The sequence below is a fragment of the Cyprinodon variegatus genome, unplaced genomic scaffold (genome assembly GCF_000732505.1).
Source record: "Cyprinodon variegatus isolate N-32 unplaced genomic scaffold, C_variegatus-1.0 Scaffold49, whole genome shotgun sequence".
Taxonomy (NCBI): Eukaryota; Metazoa; Chordata; class Actinopteri; order Cyprinodontiformes; family Cyprinodontidae; genus Cyprinodon; species Cyprinodon variegatus.
Genome location: NW_015150502.1, coordinates 1,725,700 through 1,738,554, shown reverse-complemented (window position 1 = coordinate 1,738,554; position 12,855 = coordinate 1,725,700). Strand labels below are relative to the sequence as shown.

The 12,855-nt window shown below is 35.4% G+C and overlaps 2 protein-coding genes across 2 annotated transcripts; one reads left to right on the top strand and one right to left on the bottom strand.

Moving 5' to 3' along the window:
- On the bottom strand, window positions 1-2,648 carry LOC107082291 (E3 ubiquitin-protein ligase NEURL3-like). The gene is made up of 4 exons (XM_015370893.1): window positions 2,531-2,648; window positions 762-1,268; window positions 498-644; window positions 1-392 (listed from the first exon to the last, which is right to left on the bottom strand). The coding sequence occupies exons 1-4, from the start codon at window positions 2,625-2,627 to the stop codon at window positions 232-234; spliced, it is 912 nt and encodes a 303-aa protein (XP_015226379.1). The 5' UTR covers window positions 2,628-2,648; the 3' UTR covers window positions 1-231.
- A 4,325-nt stretch (window positions 2,649-6,973) lies between these two features.
- nkx6-3 (NK6 homeobox 3) lies at window positions 6,974-9,630 on the top strand. Its single transcript, XM_015370895.1, has 3 exons — window positions 6,974-7,698; window positions 8,022-8,191; window positions 8,892-9,630. The coding sequence occupies exons 1-3, from the start codon at window positions 7,284-7,286 to the stop codon at window positions 9,120-9,122; spliced, it is 816 nt and encodes a 271-aa protein (XP_015226381.1). The 5' UTR covers window positions 6,974-7,283; the 3' UTR covers window positions 9,123-9,630.
- Window positions 9,631-12,855: the final 3,225 nt, after the last annotated feature.

Sequence of the window (12,855 nt, the reverse complement as noted above, 5' to 3'; positions counted from 1 at the left end):
AATGTGTGATAATAAACAAAAAACATCACATATCATTAATCTATTTAGTATATAAATAACAATAAAAAGAGACGTGTATGTATATACAGATATGTACAAATATACATTATTTACATATATATAATTTTGGGTTATGTAGCAGAATACATTCACTAGATGCTGTGTTAGGTTGTACAGAGTCTCAGTAGTTTGCGTTGGATGCTTCCACAGAGCTCTGCATGCTCCAAAGAGTCAGGAGTCAATGAATATGGGAGTGTTGATCATTGTTCGACAGAGTGGGCAGCTACCAAACTCCTTCAGGATCCTGGTGCTGCAGTGAGGGCACAGACAGCGGTGCCCACAGGGCAGCGTGATGTTAGCCTCTTCTATCATGCACACCACACAGTTGTAATCTGTGACCAAGAGGAAAAAAGACAACAATAAAACATTAGCCTGAATCCATCATCCACTTTAAGGGGTGAAAAAACAATAAAAAAAAACAAGAGCATTGCACATACCTGCTGGGTTTTTCTTGTTTAGGTCTGACACAGCATCAGAGGTTGTAGCGGGAGATTTATGATCTGGGTTGAAACTAGGAGGTCTGATGAGAGGATCAGGTACAGGACAGGATCTTCTAGTGAGAAGCAATTCCTTTTTCTCTGAGCCTGCAGCAGGAAATAATTCAGAGAATTGTTGTTATTTTTAGTTCTGATGTGTTTCATCAACAAAATACAAGAAAAACAGGTTGTAAGTCAATCAAAATGTAGGTTTGTTAAATTTACCCTGGAGGAAGATGGAAGTCGTCTGACCATAGACATCGATCATGGCCCAGTGAGGCTGTTGGAGATCCACTTTCATTGGTAGTTTTTTCTTCCTGCTGTTATCAGGTCTCACATATAAGTAGCCTTTAGTAGAAACCCAGAATTCCAGCACCGTTCCCTCCCAACAGCAGGACTCATGCACAGGAAGAGCCCAGTGTCCCTCGGTGTCTGTGAGGTTTGGCATGGCCATGCATGGCAGAGGCAGAGACCTTTTTGATGGAGGTACATTAGTGAAGCCCACACGGATCGCTCCCTTCCATTGTGTTGTCCGCTTCAGGATCTTCACCCGGATCTTCTCAAAGATCCTCACAGGGCGGTTGCTGAACACCAGGCCACCGTAGAAAGTGTTTTCACTTCTGTCTGCACATTGACAGTCCTCGCTCAGATGGATCTTGTGTCCCACAGCCTGAGGATGGAAGGTCAGGGGGCCGAGGCATTGTTTGCTGCAAATGTGAGGAATATTTGGAGCTGCAGGGGAAAGTTAAAACCCATTAGAACTTTACGAGGATATAATCAGATCACGTTAATCAAATTTTTACAATAATATGGGCTGTGATATAAAACCAGAAATTGGGAAATACAGCCATGTCTAACAGTAGGCACATCTGAGGTTACTTCTAATAAATGCATCATTATGCTGGTTAATTACAAAGTTAAAATAGGGATATTTTTTAGATTAACATGTACAGCTGCAAATATATCTAATACATAAGTAGCAGTCACAGAGGGTTTCACTTTGCAGCAACATTCCAGGGTCTGGCATTCCTTTTATTCTATGTTGAGCTTCCTGTTAAGTAAACGTCTTTCAGATTTACTGTAACAGCTACATTTCATAAATGCATTTTCAGATTCTCTTCATATTTTTGGTTTCTTTTTGGGTTGTGTGCTTATCTGTTTAAGCTCAATCGTGTGGATAAATCTAGCAAAAGCGTATTTGCAGGGTTAATCTGCTCTTTTACTTGTAGCTCTCTTACAACATTCCTGGAACTTCCTGACATGATCTTGACCTCCACAGTTCCTGTTTACGACCCCTTTCTGATTTCATTATAAACAGAGGAAACAGTGGCCTGATGGCACATGTTTGCTTTTAAAGCATGAATTGTTTCAGCAGTCAGAGATATATATCTGGAACTTATGGATGCCGATTGTTGGGAAAACGTTTGAGAAAAGTTCCTGTTAACTCTTTGAAATAACATGGTGTCAGGTTTGGTTGGTGCTGTTTCATTCCCTAGAAAAGGTTGCCTAATTGTCATGATGCAATCATTATATCACCCAACGAAATCAAAGTGGTTTATCTTTTTAGCTGCTCTGTAAATTCTGACACTGACTCATCCATTATTACCTAGAGCTCAGACCTATACTGACTCACAGCCATCGGATTTCCTGCCAGGTCTCCTGTTTCCTCTTATTGCTCCAGGATAAGCCGCCTCTTTGGTCTAACTGTCATCTTAACAGTTTTACAGCAGAGTTTCTCTGCTTCTGTTTCATATTCCTGTTATTCAGATGGGTTTTTTTTCTGTAACTTAATTTTGATTAACAAAGCAGATCCAATATTTGTATCTTTTTTTTTTTAGAAAGTTTTGTTCCATAACTCAAAACCAATGTTTTTCTAATTTATAAAGTTAGCTTGAACTGTAGAATATAACACTTTTTGTAAATCATACATGATAATTTTTTCTGCATGCCCCAATAATATTATTTTCATAAAAACAGATTAAAAGAAATCTTACCAGGGTTCTTACTGCACTCTTTCTTCATCTTTAAGCAGAAGGCATAAAATCCTGTTAACACAAGTTGTGCTCTGGTCTGTCTGGCAGTTGAAGTCATAATGAAGAGGGTGTGAGCTGGCAGGCTTTAAGACAGAGCAGAGCGCACGTGCAATTCAAAAACACAAACATGAATCACATGACAAGTGGGCGGGACAGAGGAAGAAACTGAACCATGGAAATTTACCTAAAGCTTTCTTTTTCCCTTCCACATTTATGCATGCTTAAATTTCCAGTTTGCCTTGTGTAATTTATGTCAGGACTTGTAAAAAAAGTTTCTCAGAAAAGTCATATATGTTTTATGGTTTTTACTGAAATGCATCTTTGCCTGTTTTTATTTATTTGTCATTTATTTGTAGGGAAATCTTACACCAGCTCAGAGTTACATTTCCAAATAGTTATTTTGGCTAAAATTATGATCTTTGACTGTCCAAAAAAATAAAATAAAATAATAATAATAATAAACTAACAATATAATATAAAACTAAAGTCGGCTTTATAAAAAATATATGGTTAGGTTAAAACTTCATAAAAATATATATTTTTTTATCTATATAATTTTCAAAATATAGAAAATAGATAATCTAATGTTAAAAAATATTGTGGTGTGACAAGAAAACAACAATAAAAATAATATATTTGTACATTTATATAGAATAGAACAGAACAGAATAGAATAGGATTTAAAGATTTCAAAGAAAGTCACATGATAGAAAGTTCTACAAGGAATGAAAAAAAATTACACTGAAATAGACTCCACACAAAGCTGTAAAATAACTTGGGTCAAGTGTAGGCAAATTTTTTTTTTTATTTGCTTTACAGTTGACTCAGATCAGTTGGCCAAGGCTGTTTGTGCAAAAGCTGTTCTGATTGGTTCCCTGGTTAGATGAATAACAGGCACTCACAGGAAATGCTATTTGGAATAATCACAATTGGAAATTTACTCGGATTTCTGCATCTGGTTTCTGCTTTAGTTCAGAAGAATCACGTTTTACTGGTCTGAACAAACTCTTCAGTCTGCATCATACAAATGATGGCTGATAGTTGGCTGTTATAGATAATGTAAAGGAGATCAAAAAGGTTTTGTTTGTGGTTGTATGTATCAATCTTGAAGTAAACTTAAATCATATGAATGGACTATACTTTTTTTCATTCTAATTCACACAACACAATGTTTACATCAGGAAGTAGATGGAACAGCTAAAATTGAGTTTAATTATTTAGTGATTTATTTACATGAGCATTTATAACTTTGTATCAATGTTCAGTCATTTACAGGAAAAAAAGGTCACATGCGTTTTTTTAGCTTTCCAAGATAAAAGATGAAGTCAGCTCGCCGTGTTACCAAAATGAAACAGAAACCATAAAACAGGCTCTTATCATGTAATTACTTTCCTGTTCCCTGAAGCTTTTGCTGAGAATAGGCGGCGTTCTTTGTGTGGTATTTTGCAATACTGAACTTTTTCTGTCTTTGACTGTGAATTAAACTTCCAACGTCTCTCCTTGTTTTACTTATATAAGAACTTAACTCTTACAGCGCTTTTAAAAAACATTATTTGCTGTTTGAATGGGAGAAATTATGAGGATTTTCTATGGATCTAGTGGCTTCTTGAAGAGTTTTTTTTACGGATCATTTTTGGAACAACTTGTTTCTCTTTTTTTAAATCCTGGAGAATTTTCAAAAAAACATTTCTTAAAAAGTTGGAAAAATAATAAAAATATAGTTTTAAGGGGAAAAAAAAACACTTTTCAAGGACAACTCTGACCTGGAAAAAGACTTATTTATACTAGAGATATATAATGATTTTAAAAAGATCAACAGTAAAACTTGAACTTGAAAACCAGAACACTTCATTCTTGTGTAAAAAAAGTACTTTGAAAATCAACAACAACAGTGTCTTTTACAAATAAATTTAAATACATTAGATATCTTTAAAAACGAATATGTTAAAATAGCTTCTAAAATCTGTATTTATATGTATAAATAAATATCTACTTTTCGATAAAGGTCAAACATGTTTTTTTTTTCTTTTTTATATGTTTTCCTAATTATAAAGGTAAAAGCTGTCATCTTAAAGTTCTGCCTATAAGCGCGTGTTGGGGGGTGGGATGGGGTGGTTACAGTATTTCATCATCCTATATATTAAGTGAACCAAAAAGCTACTCATGACCCGAGTTCCAGCAGGTGAAAACTGTGATCTTATCTCAACCTGAAATTACAACACATTAAGCCACAGGGTTTTGTCAAAGTGAAACTGTAAAGGTCAAAAGATATGTATGGATATCTGTGTACGTATATGTAGACAGAGATATGTGTATACTGTCTATAGTTATGTGGGTGTGTATGTATATGCATGTATGTGTGCATCTGTTTGAGATACGGGTGTATGTGTAAGTATGTATGTGTGTATATATATATGTGTATGTATATATATGTGTGTGTATATATATATATAGATATGTATATATGCTTAAACATAGGTAGATGTTAATATAGAACAGGGGTAGGATTTAATAAGTTTTATTACTTCTTCCTACTCCTTTTCGAACATGATGGTATGTACATATGTTTTTTTCTTTTTCTTCTTTTTTGTTTTGTTTTGTTTTGTTATGACTTTATTAATTTACTTATATTTGCTTTTTATTAAGTGTTCGAAATAAATGATCAACAAAAAAAAAGATGAAAATGTTCCAAGATCGGACATGTTTTTTTTCCCCAAAACAATTTTATCATTAGATATTAATTATTTATTATGGTTTTAGTAACATTTGTTCAGTACAGAACAAAAAGACAACCAAACCCAGGACTATTCAGCCCATCTACAGGCTGTAGATGGGCTGAATAGTAGATGTACCAGCCATTTGAGCCGCATGTGTAGAAATAGTATTTAAAGTGGGTCATACCTAAGCCTGTGGCATCCTCTGCACATTTCCTGTGTAGTGGATAGCGCTACACAGGTCGTGGCTTGTGTAAAGGGGGGGAAAAAGTAAATCTGAGGCTAATCAGCTCAGATTTCACAGGCTGCAGAAAAATATACATCTTTTACAGGAAGAGCAAAGTCTGAATAGCATCTATCTGAAGAAAACATAAACATAAATAACCCAAACAAGTTGTAAAACATTTTTTAATTCTGCTTGCATACACTCAAGACACTCATTCAATCTTCACTGTTATTTTTTTTTAATTATACAAAATAACTTGGCTTTATTCTTAAAAAAAGGTGTTCTATGCAAACAAAGCAGCTGAATTTCCCTCATTTGTTCATTGTTTTGTTAGAGAGAACATAAAAAAAATGGAACTTGTATAGTTTTGCTTTAAATTAAAATTTCAGGTTAAAACAGAATGAACAAGACCGACATCCTGTATAAAGAGCCAAATACTTTCAGAGCTCTGGTATTTATCATGGCATTAAAAGTACCGTAACATTGGAAAAAGAAGTTGAATCATAATCACCATTTAAATTTAAAATCTAATAAAGAGGGTATGGATGGGATTGTGACCCATTACTGGTGATGTGGCTCAACCTCCGTCTTCATTCATATCACTGTTAGTGTTTTTCTATAAACAAACTGGGCTCCAACTGGACACAGTCTTGTTCTGCTTTCAATTTTTCCTGTTTTGTTGTAGATTTAAGATGATGTCATTATCAATATGTATGAAATAACAAGCTAGATTGGAGAAAATAGGAAGCAGGAAGTACAGAAGTGTGTTTAAATGTGGTGAATAAAAGCAAAATCTCCTTAGAAAGATAAATACTCAAGTAAAATAAAGATTGTGAATAAAGTTACTAAAGTAAATTAGTTCCTTAAATTAATTCCTGCGTAAACAGCATCCACAAAACAGTGTTGGTGTTTTTAAGATGCCTCAGTGAGATATTACACTTTTTAGCCAACTTCTATCTAAAGTGATTTCAGCCTTTGTATGCTGCTGACCAGATCACCCTTTTAAAAGAGACCTTGGTCTTAATGTGTTTTATTTTTTTATAATTGATTAAAGGTTAATGAAATAAAATAAATGTAGAAGATGAGTGTATTTGAACTTCTAAAAGAAAAAAAGAGACTAATTTCATTGAATATAAAAAAAATAAAATAAAACATATTTTCATTTAAAGCTGCAGAGAGCCATTTCTCCTTCCCCACCCCCTCATCTGCTTGCTCTTGCAGCAACACACTTGGTCAGACATGGCAGGCCATCAAAAAATCTACTTGTTCCCACTCCATCTGTTCAAAAAACTATTAATCTGCTGCCGTCCAATAAAAGGCTCGGCCCTCACGGTGGAGCCAATAGAAAGGCATTAAAGCTTTGAGAGCCAGGCCAATCCCAGGCTGCATTCTAATGTGGGACATCTTTATCAAGGTATCAGTCCATTTCCACATTCTGTGTATTTATGATTTCTGAGGAGAGAGCCTGCAGAAGGCGCATCTGTAAGACAACTAAGATCTGTTTCCAGAAGGCTCAGCCAAGACTTTAGATATGGAGTTATCCAATAGAAAGCTGTGGACGGGTGCCGCCTGGTTTATTTTTAAGCAACTTTAAAAGAGTTGAAGGTTAAGTTTGCAATTTGTGGACCTATTTTTTAAAAATCCAGTTGTGGTCCAGAATCTAGACGACGCTTGGGGCTGTCAAAGCTTTCCGTGTGGCCACCAGAGGCCTTCCCAAGCTTGGATCTTATTGGATGTGTTCCTGACATTTGGAAAACGATTTTGAGAAACTCCCATGGATCCGAATATCCAGGGGTCTTTCCTCTTTAACAACAGCCTGAACCAGTTCCCCTCAGACCTAAAGGCACCAGTGTGCCAGTACTCAGTTCCCAACTCCTTCTACAAACTCAACCCGGGCCTCAACACCCAGCTGCAACCGGGGACGCCCCACGGCATCAGCGACATCCTGAGTCGATCCATGGTGGGGGTCGGCACTACCGGCACCACCACCCTGCTGTCAGGATACTCCCCCATGGGGGGGTTCGGTCCCTCCGTAACCAGTACATCTATGTACTACAATCGAGACTACAACCCCTCACTTGGGGGCTTCTCAAAAAGCCCTGCAGAGTGCCCGATGAAGGGTCGAAGTATGAGCTGCTGGGCAGAGAGCAGCTGTGACTGGAGAGGAGGAAGACAGCAGTGCACCGGCGGTGAGTCGGCAAAGGGTTTCAGCATCAACCTCATCATTGATCAGAAACTTTATGGAGTTTTCAGGACTAAACAAAGGCAACTATCAGGGAATCAATCAGATTTTAGGGCGTATAAGTACGATTCAGCGGTTTAACTTTTTTAAAAAACCTTTAAAAACATGTACATAACTTTGTTTTTTTTTTAAATGAACTGGTTTATAATCATCTCTTTTGCAATAAATTTAAAAAGTGCTTTTTCTGGATATTAAGCAAAATCTGCATATATATATTTATATATATATTTATATATATTATTTATATTATTTTGGCCTTTTTCTTTTTAGGCAGTGGTCCGCTCGGAGAAATGCCCAGCAGGAAGAAACACACCAGACCAACGTTTAGTGGACATCAGATATTTGCCCTTGAAAAAACCTTTGAACAGACTAAGTACCTGGCCGGGCCTGAAAGGGCAAGACTGGCGTATTCTCTGGGAATGACGGAGTCACAAGTCAAGGTGAGTTTTATCATCCTTTGTAATCGAGTCAAGCTTTTGATAAATGTGCTTGTTTGTACTCAGAGGTCATACAGAGAAATTTCCTTTAAATGTTTTTATTGTGTGTGTTTTTTTTGTGTTGATCAGTGGTGGCATTGATATGGGTGATATGGCTCACTGCCTGGGGAAGCATTTTGTAAGGGGCTGCATGAGTGATGGGAAGAAAAAAAGAACATTTTCACTTTTGATCATTCCCCAATAGAATATACTATGTGATAACATATACACAAAGATCAGCACCAGACTGAATTACTCTTCTGTGATTAGAAATTAATTCATATTCATTCATTTTTAGTGACAATTTATTTGTTTTTATATACATTTTAATAAAACCTGCTATGTCAACATTTATCTTTATCCTTTTTTTAGCAAGTTTTTGGCATAAGTGTAGCTAAATTCTTCTTGTAATTGTGGACCAGCTTTTGCATTTGGGGACCTTATAGAGGCTTTACAAATGTGAGAGTTGGTCAGTGTGTTTTGATGAAGAAAAGGCAACAGAAACAAGGTCTAAGAGATATCATTAGTTCCCAGTTGAAAAGCATTGCTCTTCAATAGTGTAAAGTCTTTGAACAAAACTCAGCCGTTAAGCAACATTTGATCTTGCTTAGTTTTGACTGTTACCTGCAGAACACTTGGTAAAATCAGCCTGCCTGTGTCTCAGGTGTGGTTTCAGAACCGACGCACCAAGTGGAGGAAGAAGAGCGCCTCTGAGCCCAGCTCCACGCAGGCCGGCCATATTGGACAGGGAGGGGAGACCTCAGAGAACGAGGTGGAGGATGAGGAGTACAACAAGCCCCTGGACCCAGATTCAGATGATGATAAGATCAGACTACTGCTGCGCAAACACCGCAGGGCTTTCTCTGTTCTCAGGCTCGGGCCGCACCCTGTCTGACACACACTCTACCAAACAGACCTGCATGCTGTGATTAAATAACTTTAGTTAAAGTTGAGAGAAACAAACTCAGCGTGAGCAGATAAGCTCCAACCAAGGAAGATAAAACAGTCAGAGAACAGAACACAAAGAATTCTTCTAAATTATCACAATGATTCCTCACTTATAACTGTGCAAAATCTGAATAAACATATATACAAATATATGCTGAAAAAATAATCTATAACTGAAAGCTATTTGTGGGTTAAAATAGCCAAACTTTTTAGCTCCCAATCCCCAAAAACTCTCCATTAAAATGTTTGGAAAGACTTTGTTATTTGCATAAAAAAATGTAAGAGATTAAAAGAAAATAAAAAAAAGATCACCGAATATGAGTTGAATCATAATTACAAATTGTAATATAATGTCTGTTTTTCTGTGTACTGAATAAAATATGTCTGATGCTTTTAAGTGAATAAATATCCTGTAAAAATGTGCAGATACACAATGTAAAATGAACGCACTTAAAACTGTGCACAATAAAAGAATAAGTTTATCAGACTTTGTGGATCCATTTTTTTTTCTAACAAAGAATTTAACTGTGATAGTAAAGCCTTTATTTCTTTGTATCAGCCGTCAACTGGCAGTTAAGACAGCAAGCATTAGGGCACAGAGCTGAGGAGGTCATAGGTCAAATCTGATGTGATTTACTCTGTCTGATGTTTTAATTGAAGACTATGGCCCCAACAAACCAGCTAAATTGAAAATCAATATTAGCACTAAAGGCTTGGTCATTGCTTTAGACCTTCCGGAGTTTCGGAGTTTGTCCTCCATATGCTTCATGCAGCTGAATGCGGCGCTGACGATGCAGAGATTGAGGCGGGGATAAGGAACGAAGCAGGGCCGATTCTAAGAAGCAGGATCTGAGCTTACAGGAATCGCTTTCTTCTTCCAGAAGACTTACTTAACTTGCTTAAGACTGCAGCTCAAGTCTGTGACTGAGACTAAGAAAACTGGACTGACAACATGTTTACAGACATTTACTGTACACTCGTACGAAAACTTATAAACTTAAGAATCAGTTTTCATTTTACTTTCAGTTTGCATGTAATTTTTAACATATCAGTCAGTAAAGTTTTTAAACGTGTCATGTTAAATATACTCAGAAAACCTTATCAACCAAATTTGGTTCTGTTTTTTTTTTTATATATATATATATATATATAGTTTTAACATTTATTTATTAATCCGTTGTATAAAAGATCATGTAACATATAAATGAATAAAAATAACTTTTTTGAGAAGGTTTATATTTAGTTAATTTCATTTCACTTATTTGCTCAAACAGGTGAAAAAAAATCAATGAAAAACCTGTGTTTTAATTAATGACCATTACTAAATTTGATATAAACTATCTAACACTTACATAAATCAAACATTGACAGATTTTGTTTTGTGTTTTTAATACCTTAAAAAAATACCTTAAAAATACAAAAATACCTTAAAAAAATGAAGATTAATACAATGAATAAAAAATATAGAAGCAAAAAGTTGATCCAGTCCATGTTTGGGCCTTTTTATGTCTGATTACAAAAATATTTACTGCAATTTAAACTAATAGGGGAAAAAAATAACCATAAAATCTATATTGATTGATTGACTTTATTGATCTCACAGTGGAGAAATTTGCTCATTACAGCAACTCAAATTATCAAAGAAGAAGAGGGTGCCAAAAGAAGAAAAAGGTACATGTGATATATACAGTATATACAGTTTTTCTTTTTTTTAATAGTAGGATTATTATACAATAAAACACACCTTTTTTAAGGTTTCTCTGTCTCTTTTTTGGTGAAATCCAAACATATAAACTTTGACCAAAATGATTTTAGGTTTTCTTTTTAAAGCAAAAATATTCCACATTTAAATTTGATCAGTAAGATGTTCTAGTTATTATTTTCTCCTCACATATATTTTCTTTTATTCTATATTTTCTTTATATTTTTACCAGTTTTTTAGAAACATATATTTTTCTTCATGTTAATCTTGCTTTTCTCCAGGAAATGAAGAGTTTCTTTGAACATCAAAGATCCGCAACAGAACGAGGTGACGACTCAAAGACACGGAGCCATTTTGCCTTGGGTCACGCTTTATTTCCAAAAGTCAAAGTAAAATAAACATGTAGTGTCTGACTAGAGCTAACTAAAGGTAATACTGGCCTTCCAACCAACTCCACTCCTGTCACAACATTACATTAAATTACACTGGTTCAGTTCAGATGATGGAAGCATGATACATATTAAAACGTCCCTTCTGCTAATATTTAAAAATATAGACTGTTCAGATTCCTCAGGAGTCTTTTTGCATCTCTCACTAAATAAGCAAAACACAGAAAGTAGCAGTGAGATATTGTTTTTAAAGCCAGTATAAAAGGAAACATGCACATCTAAAATATATATATAACTGCATTAGATCTACAGCATGCACAATAAACTAAATTTATGAAAAGAGAAACATTTTAACAGTGCCTCATGCTTTACATTTAGGTGCATGTGTTGTGTACAGGCTGCAAAAACAGTATTCTGTGAGGTTTCAGTCAAGTCAGGGAATTAAAAAAGAAAAAAACAACAAAGTCATAGGTAAACATAACATGGGAGAAAGATAACAGATTTTTTCAGATGAAAAAAATGAGACATCAGCTGTGGCAGATGCAGCCCCGGAGCAAGTGCAGGTAATAGGGAAAAAACTGAGAAGTGCTGGGCTACATGCTGGGGGATAAAGCACTTGGTATTATGTACAGGTTGGACATAGAGAGCATGTCACTGTCAGTTAAAAAGAGGATTTTAGAGTGCATCTGGGAGTCTTTGCCTTACCTACAGATTTCCTCTGCTTTCATCTAACATTGATACCTGATCAAGAAGACCAGAGTCACCAAAATTCAGTTTTTAAATAACAACCTCAACAAAAAAAAACATAATGCAAACAAACCATGATCAGAAAGCAATCGCCCCTCCATGTTTTATTGTCTTTAGACTGTAATTAGCAACCTTCTTAGAAGCTGAGTTCGAATAAGCTAGACTTGGGTCCGTTCATTCCCAGATCCTAAAAATCTGTTCCTATAAATCATGAATTTTAAGTTGTCTACAGACTAAACAGTAATATGACATAAAATACCAAAGCAGAAAATGTAGAAATGAAGGTCTAATAAGTCAAATCAAAGATAAAATGTGTGAAATTATTTTATCCTACCTATTTAGCTTTTTGTCCTTTAAAACAAAGTCAGAAGTAAAGAGGTTTGGTTTTCCCAGATATTAATAAAACCAAACTCCATTCAATGAACATATCCTGCTAGCTTAAAACTTACTCAGGTTGTCTGTGTCTGATATTAAAGATCTGTTAAATGATCTGAAACTTGTGACAAAAAAAACAACTCAGGAAGGGAGAAAACACTTGTTTTTTTCACCTGGCTCTATCTCCCTTCATATACAGGAGATAAAAACAGATCTGGACAGCTTAGATTTATCTGTCTGTCTAGTGTTATGTCTCAGTTATGTTACTCTTCTGTCCTGAAGGTAGATCTGAGGAAAATATCAGCCTAACAGGATGGTGAATATGCAGCGTTCTTCCTCTGGTGTTTTTCTGCATCAGTAGAGGGTATTATATAACAGGATAGTCTATATGTCTGACATAAAGTACCTGATAAGAAATATACAATCCATTTTAAATATTTAAAAAAGGTTTCACCACAGTTCTGAAA